Source organism: Parus major, chromosome 7 (genome assembly GCF_001522545.3).
Source record: "Parus major isolate Abel chromosome 7, Parus_major1.1, whole genome shotgun sequence".
Classification (NCBI taxonomy): domain Eukaryota; kingdom Metazoa; phylum Chordata; class Aves; order Passeriformes; family Paridae; genus Parus; species Parus major.
In genome coordinates this window covers 33,568,671-33,581,372 of record NC_031776.1, presented here as the reverse complement: position 1 = coordinate 33,581,372, position 12,702 = coordinate 33,568,671, and the positions used below count along the sequence as shown (strand labels likewise).

Genomic DNA, 12,702 nt, shown 5'->3' with positions numbered 1-12,702 from the left:
AACATTTCAACAAATTTCCATCAATGTTGATGGAGTACCACCATCCTAATTATACCCAAAATGTAACCTATCAAAGCTTGAAGGGCTTCTTTCTCCTTATTCATACTTTGAAGCCCATTTGTGTTTCTTTTTTGCCATGGTGTCAAATGGAAATGATGAGATTATTCACACATAGTCAGAGTTCACATGTAGAGGACTCCGAAATAACTGGTGCCCTTCTGGTACTTAATACTTAAAATAAAACTGAGAAGGAAAAATGTTAATCTGACTATACAAAGCTCAGTAAAACCCTGTTTTGAAAGGTCCCAAATATTTTTTCCTTTCCCTAAATTAAAAGTTTACAGGAGTGCAAGGAAGAAAAGAACAATATCTGAGGAAGGTTTGAGTAACCATTAAACATCAGGAGTTCACGGTACAGCCCTAGAGAACTGACAAACTGCTGGGGCCAGGGAGAAGTAAAAATACACATGGACATGTGAAAAAATGTCCCCTGATACAGAAAAAACATAAAACTCAGAGGAAAATGCTATTACATATGTTACCTATAACAGGTTTCAAACCACTACATAATCATAAGTCTGTTATGATCAAAAGCTGGTTTTAGATCACCAGCTCTAGTCTGACTTCTGAATTTAGGGGTCAAAACATCTGATATTTACAGAAATACTCATAAACCCACTATCGATCTGCTTCATGTGGCAAATACAAGCTGTCTATTGGCAAGCACCACTTCAGACCTTCATTATTTTTCTCTATTTTTTATTTCCATTTTAAAGAGGTCTTGTAAGTGCACAAAGGTGACAGTGGTCAAGTGTGCTATGCACAAATTTAAACAAGTTTTCCTGTGATCTGGATAGGCTGGATAAAATTATGGATTCAGTGGTGATACATCTTGGAATACATCTTAAATCCAGTACCAAATTTATACCAAATGACACCAGTTATGGGTTGATTGGGTTAGCCACAGCTCCTCTGGACAAGCTGTGCCAGGGCTCACTTGCCTCAAAGGGAAGAATTTCTTTCTAATACCAAATCTGACCCTGCTCTCTGTCAGTTTGAAGCCACTCTCCCTTTTCCTGTCATTCCAAGCCCTTGTCCAAAGTTCCTCTCCCACAATCTTGGATCCCTTTTAGACTCTGTCACACTCCCATGTTGTACCTTAATTTCTTCCCACCATCTGCTATTTTTGCTTTTAGAAGATATCCTTCCTTCTCCACTACCTGCAAGAAAGAAAAAACAGAAGATCATAACCATATTATTTATTCAGCTGAATAAAACCACTTAATACATGCATAGAAGTCTGCATACAGCTTCTCTAGAGTGGGGCATCCTACCACAAATTCTCAGTTTCATCTCCTATTTTTTTTTTTCTGATATATTCCATTCTTTTGAATATTTTCAAACACTTAAAGTCAACTACTACACCAAATTAACCACCATAAAAACCTAATAAAGTTTTATTTTGCTTCATTTTTATTATATTTATTTAGAAGAAATTTATGTAAAAGTGAGCAAAAGAGAATTTTAAATACATTGCAGGTAAATTAGGTTAAAATATCATTTTGTATTTTGAGTTTCATTGCTAGCTGTGAGGGACACACCACACTGAGGACTCTGTATGGGGCTGTGACACTTGATTGTAGGGTCCCAACACTGTGCTGGAGTTCTGGTCTATTAGAAGCAAGATCTAGGCCTGTTTGTTTGGTTTTTTTTCTCATTTCTGTTTGAGCTCCTCCACCTCTCTGAACACTTTTCTGAAGCCAGACCCCCTTGCAGACCCTTGGCTCTCTGATCAGCTGGAATATCCCATTGTACAGCTGGGATACAGCTGGGGTAGGGTTATTTTTGTCTGTGTATATTTATATTAAAAAGCTAAAAACCAAAGAAAGCAAGATGACTGTTTTTCCACCAAACCCAATGACCTTCCATCTCATCAGGTCTCATTAACAAAGGATGTCTCAACCGTGTCAGTAATGGGAAAAAGAAACAAAATTGTGATTAAGAGTGAGTCTGGTTTTGCTTTCAAACACTACTGAGCCAGTGCCCGACTCAGATATTAGAAACTCTACATGGTCTTTGTAGTAAATTGCATCACAAGGCAATTTCATAACAGTTTCAATAGAATTCTGCTGTCTTCAAAGCCATTAAATAGCAATAAAACTTGCTTTAACAGGCAATATAAGAATTTTTACACCAAACATGTCTGTTATTTTGATTGTACAAAATAGCATTTTAACAGTGTGGTATGTTTCACGATTTCCTCAGATTTTGTCTGTGGTTGATACACAACAAGTAATGACATTTATACTGTGTAGATATCTGTTTGTACCCATGGAAAGGCCTGTAGGCCCATGGACAGAGATTTAGGTGACATTCTCAAGCGGGTGCATGAGGATCAGAGTGTGCTTCATCTGTAATTTGTACTTATCTCATGTAAATTCCTGTCATGCATATCATTACCACAGAAAACCCAGAGAGAAAGTGTGCGGGGATTATTGTGCAGAGTTATGTCACTATTTATCTAGTGATGGATGGATGAACTAGCAGAGCTAAAATAAGATTTAATCCCCATCTTCACCTACTTTTTTTATTTTTTTACCCACCTTACTTTACATTTTTGATATTTTTCCTCCCCTTCTAACCCTTTGTTTTTGTAGCATAAAACTCCTGGTGGTTGGTCAGGGCCATAGATGCCAAGCAACATATGAGAGAAATTATTATTTTTAATATTTCCATCTGGAAACAGAAACTGGGAGGAGCATTGGCTAGCCATTCAAGCTGTTGATTGCTGCTCTGAATCAGACCCAAAATCTCGTGTTTTCAAAGTTTGCCAACCACCTTCCCAAACTGCTATCTTAACCAATCCAGAACTAAAGGAAAATATGATTTTTCAACATCAGATGTGAATCACCTTTGTTGTCAGTCTTGGGGAGTTAAGAACTGGATGCGCTTCCAGATGAAAATGTTGCTGCTCAGTCATATTTTCCTTATAATTATATTCAGCTAGGATATCAAATCCACTAACAAATATTGGGTATATAAAATATCCTGACTTAAATGACATAGCTCAAATCCACCATTTGCTGTAAATTAAATGGCTCAAAACTGAACTGTAAAAAACTACAAGAGCTGCAGTTAATATGAGCCCTCAGTGCTAAGAAAACTCCTTTCACATATATTGCTTTAATTGAATTAGTACAGGTGCTGTCCTTAAATAAAATTAGCATGGCCTCCTTTAATTGACAATGTGCACAGTTTTCTCTGTAATTAATATAAAGGGATGCAGTGGTTTAGCAAGGGCATGCATGGAATTATGAAAAAGCTAAAAAAACTACCACAAAGTCAAATAAAAATATATCTGGGATGACACAAATATTTTTATAATTTCTGTTTGGGGTGCTGCATTCCCCTCATTTAACATCTGTTAATATCCCCTTTTCTATGCTACTTTTTTTCCAAGAGAAGACTTCTAGGACATCTCAGGTTCAGCTTGCGATACTTCTGTAAATGGATGATATTGGATTGAAAAGAATTCCAGATATATCCAAATGATAATTCTGTTTCTGTCTCAATAAATATCATCATCTGTTGTTAAGCTGCTGCCCTCCGTGTACCTCCTCAGCATGTGTAAGGTTGAGAAAATGACCTAAAATGCCCTGAAGAATTAACATAGAAATAGGAAAATGGAATTATTTTGTGGAGTTTGTGTTGATTTGTTGAAGTTGTTTTTAGAAGAATAGTAAAAATGAGAGTACGCAGTGTAAATATTTGAGTTTCTAAATAAGAATTTAAAAAAAAAAAAGACTCATTGTCATGAGCCAATATTGTTAGAAACTATAAGGAAACATAATTATCACTGTGTCACATACAGGTTTTATAATTTTGAGTAGAATTCAAACCCTCTGAATGTACCTAATCCTGAAAAGTTTATGTAAGTAACAGTATTGCAGATACCAACCTTCCTTTATGAATCTGTATTTGCATATTTGTTTTATTTTAGCAGAAAACCATCTGTTTCTCATTCCCCCTAGATTCTTCTAATGCCAAGAAATTATTGTTTTTAATTTCACTATAATATTTCTTATACAAATTAATGTTAATATTAAAGACACCTCATTATGGGCAAAGAGGGGACAAAGCCTTCATCACATTCCTTTATACTAAATATTAACACAGATGAAACCTCAGTCAAGTACAACAGAATTAACAGCAAAGTCAAGCCATATAAATGACTCTGTACCTTCCAAAATTATCCTTTTTGTTGATTAATCCAAGTCCCTCACATCCCTTAACGTCTTGAGGCATCCAAATCCTCACGTATTCATTCTTTAGTGAGGCAAGAGCAACATTTACATTATAAACCTTTAAAATGACCAGAGTGATTTATCAGTTCTACAGAGCAATTCCTTACCGTGGGGTCCTGGCTACTGATGATGTCTGCAAACGTCAGGTTGTGCTGGGAAAGATTTCTTCTGTGACGATTTATCTGAAAAAGAAGAAGAAATTTTTACATTCAGAGAGGATTCAAATACATGCAGGTAAAGATGGGCCAACAGATTTGATTACAGGGCACACACAGCATGCACTGGGTGGAGGTTTGGGGTTTCTTCCTGGTGTTCCTCTGAGCCCTGGGTATTTAAAATGTACTGATTTTACTGATTTTGTACTGATAGCTGATTTACTCTGATATAAAACTGGTATAAATGTATTTCTTTGTGATGTCACATCGGCAAATTTACCTAAAAAAAATAATCACCTGATAATAATAACTTAAATTATGTTGGGTTTTTTTTCCCATTAGGAATCTCAAAAATGGTTTTAACTGGTTAGGTACTCTTAAACCTATTTTAAAGAAATAAGAAAGATGCTGATTATTACCTCAAGGCCACAAAAAGCAAGTGAATGAAGAAACAAGAAAACAATTGAGCACAAGCACACCAAAACCCAGCGAGTTTAAACTGCTTTAAAGGCTGTTTCTGAAATCTCCATGGCTGAAAGGTTACAGCAATACTGGACTCTGACTCCACAATTGCTCCCAAATACTGAGTCCCTGATTTCCTCCAATTCTCCCTTTTCTTTGAGGAAGATAATGGAATCAACTGTGACTTAATTCTGAAAAATTATTGCTTTATACCAGAAACTATTAAAATGAAATAAAAGTTACTTCACAAATCAAGCATTTGGCAGAGCTCAATAACATTTTACTTTCTCCAAAATCTACATCAAGGAACAGATCACTCAAAAGTGTGTGCAAGTGTGTGTTTGTGTGTTTATATATAAATAAAACTTTTACTCTTTAAATTCAATATCAATTAAAAAAAAATAATTATGAGCTGAGGTCCTGTAAAATTCAGTGGTTATTTCCACTTTTAGCTGAAGCCACAAAGCAAACAACAAAATATAGTCTCAACTAGGTTCCACTGTATTCATCATAATGCATTCTCTTTTCCTCTATTAAAAGAGAGTTAACCAAAAGTCATAATGTATTCTGTTTATATTCAAGTGTCTGAATATAGAAAATGTTCTTAATTAATCCAGAGGGCCACGCTCAAAACACAGTTAAACATATTATGATCCCATATATTTTCTCCACACATTGCTTTCATGTTTATTTGTAAGCACTAAGGTTTTTAAGCCTTGAAATCTATATCCTAGATATTGCTCCACTCTCCTAGTCAGAGCTAATGAGCTTAATGAATTACCAGTTCTAAATTTAATACAAACATTTCAAAGAAAGAGATAAAACATTCTTCACAATTCAAAAGTTTCTGTGACCTATTTATGAAGAATATCACTTAACAATTTCATTAAGGGTGAGTAACAGCTGGTGACATGGCTGTGTCCTAAAGTGTTTTTCTCTCTTAATATTCTGCATCTTAAGCAATCGAGCTTTCATAAGAAATACTTTAGTTAGTGGCAGTCCCTCCTTTGGGGAGAAAAAAAATGTCAGACCACATTTTCTGTATTTTGCAATCTTGTTTTCAGGAGTGTCATGTTCCTGTTTTATTAGCATGTAGGGTAAACAAGAATGATTTGCTGATGCTATTGAGAGAACTTCTAAGATTACAGTCCTTCTATTTAGATTTTGGATGGAGCTTAATATTAATGCAGGCAGAGACATGTATATAAATTCAAAATAAATTAATTCAATTTATCTTTTTCTTTATCTTTACTGTTAGACAACTCTGAAGGTTCTATAGTGCCTGAGACATATAGCTAAACTATTCAGGTCTAGATCACAGGAACTCTTTCTTACCCAGATCCCCCACATCCTAATTATTCCTTAACATACAGCAGAGCGCAATAACCCCTCAAATATATTCTTCACTCATCCAAATTAAATAACAAGGCACACCACCACTGCACAGTGCCTGCTTTAACATTCAGCTGCTCTCTCCAGGAGCCCCACGTGGCTGCTGGGGGCCCTGTGTGCAGCTTTGTGAAGTGTGGAGCACCGAGCAGAGCTCTCGGCCGCCCTTTGGTTCAGCCATCACAGCATTAGCAAAAGAAATGTTCATGCTTTTATACTTGCTAAAAAAGAATTTATCCAGAGCCCTAAACCCATCCACAATAGAATGAAGAAATGAGTAAAAAGTCCTATTTCTGTAGGACTAGCAAATTATTGGGGTAGTGGAATTAAAAGATGCTATTCAAGATCTCCAGGAAATGTGGAATGACTGAGGAAAATAAAATTCCAAGTGTGGATGATACTATGTCCTTTAAGAAACCTCTTTGTGTATACAAAGAAGAAATGTTAGGGAAAATTGCATGCGGGCAAGGGAAAGAATAAACCTCTTACATAATTATTTAATTGATACTTTTGCTAAAAAGGTGTTTCTTTTTGGTAGCCCACCAATGTGCTAATCTCATGCAAAGAAAATCCTGAAGTTCCAAAGTCTGAACCTATTTGCAGAAATAAAAATCCACAATTGGGGAAGCCAAGATCCAGCTCTTCTGGAAAAACACCCCAAATATTTGGCTCACAAATGGAATTAATGGAAACATCAATAAAGTTCTTATTGATTTCTACCAGCCTTTTGGTTTACAAATAGAACTTTAAAGGAAATTATTTAAAACAACTTTGAAAAAAAACAACAAAACAAAAACAAAACAGAAGCATCAGAGGAAATATATTCTTTTAAACTGATTTGATAAAATTCTGGCAGGGCTGATAGAAATTTGGTCTTAAATATATTTTGCAAATACCATTGAATGAGTCAGTTACATCACTCCCCTTAAGATAAATCCATTTGATAGTTAAAATGTTCTCAGCAGAACCTGGGTGACAGCAGTCAAGATAACCATGTTTCAATATACTCCCAATTTTCAATGAAGTACCAAAATATTCAAAGGGAGGTGTAGGCTCTTTTATTTTCATCCTTCATTCAGATTTTAATAGATAGACCATAAAGGGTCGAGTTTTGGGGTTTTTTTCCTCCATAGCTCCATTTGATTACCCTAATGAGCTCAAGAAAAACCTAAATAATATCTGTCACAAGTCCTCTACCTCACCTCCCAGGGTACGATGAAAGGCAGAGATTTACAGGAGAAGTTCGTGAGATCCCTTTTTGGGAAAGGCAGCTTATCAGCAGTTTTCTGATTTGATGAACATTCTTCAGTCAGCAACAATGTCACCTGCAGCACTAAAAATCCACTCTGCGAGCGCTTGCAAGTCTGTGGGCAAGTCTGGTTTTGTTAAATTCAGCCTGAGCAGCCCCCCCTTCCCTTAGCTAAAGGGGATCCATCTCCTACCAGAGTTATTTCAGCATCTAAGCACTAATCCGTCATCATCCTTCCCACAAAGGCAAAACCTCCATTCCATGTGCCTGGTACCCCGGTGTGAAGGGACAACCATCTGACAACTGCTGTTTTAACAGGGAGGTAAAACACAGGAACCTGATGTTTCATTTAATTTCTCTCTGTGTTTCCCATTTGTTCTTTAAATTCTCCCTCTTTTTCCAGGGATTCATCACAGCTAAGTCAGCACTAGTCTTTTCACACGGTGTGGTATTGATTTAAAAAGAAACTTGGAGGATACATTTGTTTTTTATTTCTCATTACAGGCATATTTCTAACCTAATTCATCTCGTCAACGAGAAGCAGCAGACTTCTTTTTGATTTCAACCAAACCTAACAAAACCAACCAGCATTACTCAAAATGCTGCTCCAGTGCAAAGTACAGACAATTAATTATTGCCTGAAATGTCATTCCGAATTCACTTGTATCCCTAAGTAATTAAGATAATTGTATGACCTTTCTAGGTGGCTTTCAAGATTGTCAAGTAAGTTATTCACCACAGATTATTTATCCACAAACACCACCTACAAGTAGCCTGAGAAAACCATGGTTTTCTCAAACAAGCAGCACCTGGTCCTACAGAGCTCTCCTTTGGATGGGAAACCCCAAACTGGCATCTACCTGCTGTTTTCTCCATCATTCACAGCATTGCTCTGCCAAGGAGAAGGTTCTCATGGAGGGTTTGATAGATTTGTACCAAAACCCTTTCATGCTGTTCATGGTTTGACCTTTCTTTTTAGGGCTCTGATTATTGTTTTTCTTTATCCTGCCGACACTGCAATCATCTATGTGGAGATTCCTTTATAAATAACCAAAGAAAGAGGGAAATCCCCTACTGTGGAGCCCCTACCACTGCCTGATGCTCCACTCTGGACCCAATCCAGCAAAGCACTCTACAGTGGCCTTAAGTGTTTTTCTGGATGGGGGCCAGAACACTCCATTCTTTAGAGGATCGAACTTACTGGTGGCAGCTTGAAAGTTTTGTAATAAAAGTACAAACTAGTCACATAAACTCTTGTGGAAAGCATGCCCTCCACAGAGAAGGAGGGGTGACACCTGATTTAGTGATGTCTGTGGTCATTTGGCTCCCAGTCACTCCCAAACTGCAGTGACAGCTCATAATCAAGCTCATATCTGCTTAGATAAAGAAACTAAACAAAATTGTATTGTAGCATTTCTTAATGGCCACATCCCTTGAAAGACACCCATGCAATGGCAATGGCAGGGACAATCCTGTAACATTTCACTCACTGCCATGCTCAAAGTGATTTGTTTTCAAGACCCTGTCTTGGGCAGTACGGCAAGTCCATCGTTATCTACAGAAATTATTTGGAAACAGCTGAGCTATGGTGTGATTTCATGTCAGCTGTGAAAGGCACTGAGAAAATCCCACAGGCCTCTCCACTCAGAGGTGCCCCTTTGTCATCTTCAGGGGCATCTCATGACATGAAAATTGGGAGAGCCTTCAAAGTGACAGAGGGTAGGGTTAGATTATAGGCCAGAAGGAAATCCTTCCCTCACCTGAGGGTGGTGGGGGCTTGGCGCAGGGTGCCCAGAGAAGCTGTCCCAGTCTCTGGAAGTGTCCACGACCAGGCTGGACAGGGCTTGGAGCAACCTGAGATAGTAAAAGGTGTCCCTGTCCATGTCAGTGAGTGGCACTGGATGGCATACAAGGTACCTTCCAAGCCACACACTACTGAATGACTTGATTCAATTCTATTCATTTAAGACATGAATAGAGAAGAAATTCTTGTCCATTATCAAGGAATAAAGGGTGTCAAGAAACAGCATGAGCTCTCCCATTCCTCCCCCACACATACGATGCTCTCAGTGCATTCAAGCTGTGCCATCACCCAGCAGAAGACCTCTTTCAGCCCTGGGGAAAGCTGCATGTCCCAGTAGTGCATGTCCCTTCCCACAGTCACTGGCACTCCTGCCTTGCTCTGGAGCCCTCCTACCACCACCCTCCTGAGCATTACATTAGAACCACATGGTTCATGTTTTCCTTCTCCCCTTCCTTGTCGAGGTTTCTTCAGGAAAAAGGTAATGAGGAAAAAGGCAGTATGGCATGACATTCATAACATCTCTGCCTTTTTGCTAAGGCTTGCAGGAGAAAGAGTCAAAAAGTGCAGTTCCACTCCTGCCCCCACCAGCCCACATTTGCTCCTCACCCTCCATCCCCAGGCTCCTGAAAACTCATTACCACGCAGGTGACCGAACGCTTTGCTCAGGGATAGGAACTTGCATGGATGGAGCTTTTGTGCGCTGGCTACAGACCAGATAATCTCTCCATGCATCATTTAATAAGAAAACCACTTCACAGTCCTCACAGGCCTGTGTTACATATGACATACTCTCAGCAGAATCTGCAGCCTGAGATCGGTGGGGGGAAGAGAAAAAGCAGCAGGCAGGATTGTGTTGCCTTCGCCCTGCGTGCCTCCCTTTGAGCACACTGCCCTCTACACTCAGCTCGCATCTCCAGAGCCTCTGAAAATAATGATAATGGTTTTGCTTCCCTTGACCTCTTGCTCCCTTATAAATCAGAATCCTATAGACCTTTCCCACAGTGTGAGGGCCCTCCTTTGTATCCGAGCCTGTGAAGGTGGGTATTTTTTATCAAGGCAATATAACCACGTGGGCGTGCTGCTCCCTGCCTTCAGGACTTGCTGCAGACGAGCACCACGGTGCCTCTGCTGGGGGAGTATCCCCATTTGTCTTCATTCATGAAAGAAGAGCAAAATAATTACTCAGATCCTAGTTTAAATTTCAGCCCAGTGTTAAGATGACCTCATTCTCTGTGATCAGAGAATCATTTATCATGACTCTGATTAAAAAGCAGAGCCTGTTTGAAACTATGTTGCTTTCTTTCCCCAAATTATTGGAGGGGTAATCTAAATTTGGGATATCCAGTTTGGGCTAATATTTTAAGTCCAAAAATTAGCCTTCACTGTTACTTTTCTCCATTAATGGTTTGCTGTTTCCCAGGAGCAGATTTTTCCCTAGAGTGGGAGCCCTTTTGTTTCCTCTCTAGTCACTCAAATGGCCTTTGAAATTTGTCCAATTGATCCTTGCTTTGAGGGAGTCCCAGCTGATGTAGTTGGCTTCATTTTTAGCATTTTCAGGAGTAGGAGAAGTGCCAAAAGCCTATGTAGAAGAACAGACAGCTACAAAAGGTTCTTACCACCCATATGTGTTCAAGAAATCCTAGGGCTGCTCTAAATTTGACTGTGGGTCACTCGGATTTGTGTACCTGGGGATCCAACTCTCACAAAGGAACCAACAGCTGTGCTGCCTCTAATCCACAGGATTTCCAACTGGAAATCAAACTGGAACGTGGTCTCTAAGCTTAAATATGCTTTAATTGCATTAAATACAATCCTCATTGATTCCAGGAAATAACATTAAAAGTGGGACTTTTGGTATATTTCTACTTGCCTTTTCTTGTTGTAATATGCAACAAAATGCAGCAATGTACACACTGTGACAGCATTTATCCAGCCATACATAAAAAGGTATATTATGAAATCTAATGTATTGATAAGTTTCCCATTCTGATCTTTCTATTCATCATGTAGTCACTACTTTTGGTTCACTGTGGTATTTGAATATATTTACCTAAACTGCTGCAGATAATTTGGTAAAATTACAGATGAGTAGTGCAGCAATGGTAGAGGAAATATGGAGTAAAACAGCAGGAATAAAAATGCAATAACTATCAGAGCTTCACTGTTCTTTGCCTCCAACATTTATGTCTGCAAAACTGCTCTTTGATGTTATTGCTATAAAAGGTAAAATTCATAGTTAATACAGACATAGAGTAGTGATAGATTATCTTTTCATGTCCCCTTTGGATCTTAGAAAAATAAAGACAATAAATGTGAGAACTCAGCTGTGACAGCAAACTGTGTCAGCAACTCTGACCTGAAATTGCACCCCAGAACTATAGTCTCAGGGTAAAAGGAAAACAAAAAAATATCATTAAAACTTCCTAAGTAAATGTGCAAAAACATCTACAAGAATTGCCTTTACAAAATCACATTCAGCACATACACTACAATCAAAATGCTCTCAAAAGCTCTCTCCTGAAAGGACTGTCTTACAGAAAAGCATAATTAACATTGATGTCACACTCCTGCAAGTCATCCGTTGCTGTTTGCCATATAAATACCCTTGTAGAAAATAATATTAATATTCCTAGACAAATGCTCAGTCATCTCTAGCGGACCCCACACTAGCACATCTCTTTATCCTGCCTACCTAATTCCTTCTTTCAGATTTAAACAAGCCAAAAACTCACCTTATGCTACTGCAGCAGCAATTTTTATTTTTGAAGGTTAATCCAACTCAGCAGGATTTAGGGATGGCACTTTTGCTTGGTCGTAGGCATGTTGGCTCAGGCCAGACAGCTGTTTGGACATTCTCCACTGGGAATCTTGCCCTCAACACCCACAGTTGATGCACATACATGGTCTACTGGCTGCCTACTTCCATGCCCATCTGTTCAGATGGCATGGTGCCCACTCACAAGTTCGCTGGATCCTTGCCCTTAGTGTGTAGATGCCAGGCAATGATGGGCTTAGATGGGCAGCCTGCAAAATACTGAAAGTGATCATTTTTTTCCTGTAGGAAGTCCTTCCTCTGCAATAGCACTGAAGCATGGGCACCACATGCTACCCTACACTTAATAACACCTGTGGACATATATGTGCCAGGAATGGAAAGGGAAGGGGGGGAATGTACTCAGGGGGGAAATACAGACTGGAATGGTACAAAAAAATTGCAAGGATTCCTGTGTAAGAATATATTCTCCATTGCCCATGGCAGTGGAGGGACACCCAGGTTACTGGGAACAAAGTGTCTGAGGCATCAGAGCAGCACAGCCATGGCCACACTGGCCAGAGCAC

The 12,702-nt window shown here is 38.8% G+C and overlaps 1 protein-coding gene across 3 annotated transcripts in view; it reads right to left on the bottom strand.

Moving 5' to 3' along the window:
• Window positions 1-12,702, bottom strand: part of ARHGAP15 (Rho GTPase activating protein 15) — a 322,532-nt gene that overhangs the window by 270,701 nt on the left and 39,129 nt on the right. For all 3 annotated transcript variants that reach the window (XM_015635331.3, XM_015635332.3, XM_015635330.3), the window contains 2 exons: window positions 4,412-4,486; window positions 1,159-1,220 (listed from right to left, as the gene is read on the bottom strand). In XM_015635331.3, the coding sequence (XP_015490817.1) occupies window positions 1,159-1,220; window positions 4,412-4,486 (137 nt within the window). The remainder of the gene's footprint in view (window positions 1-1,158; window positions 1,221-4,411; window positions 4,487-12,702) is intronic.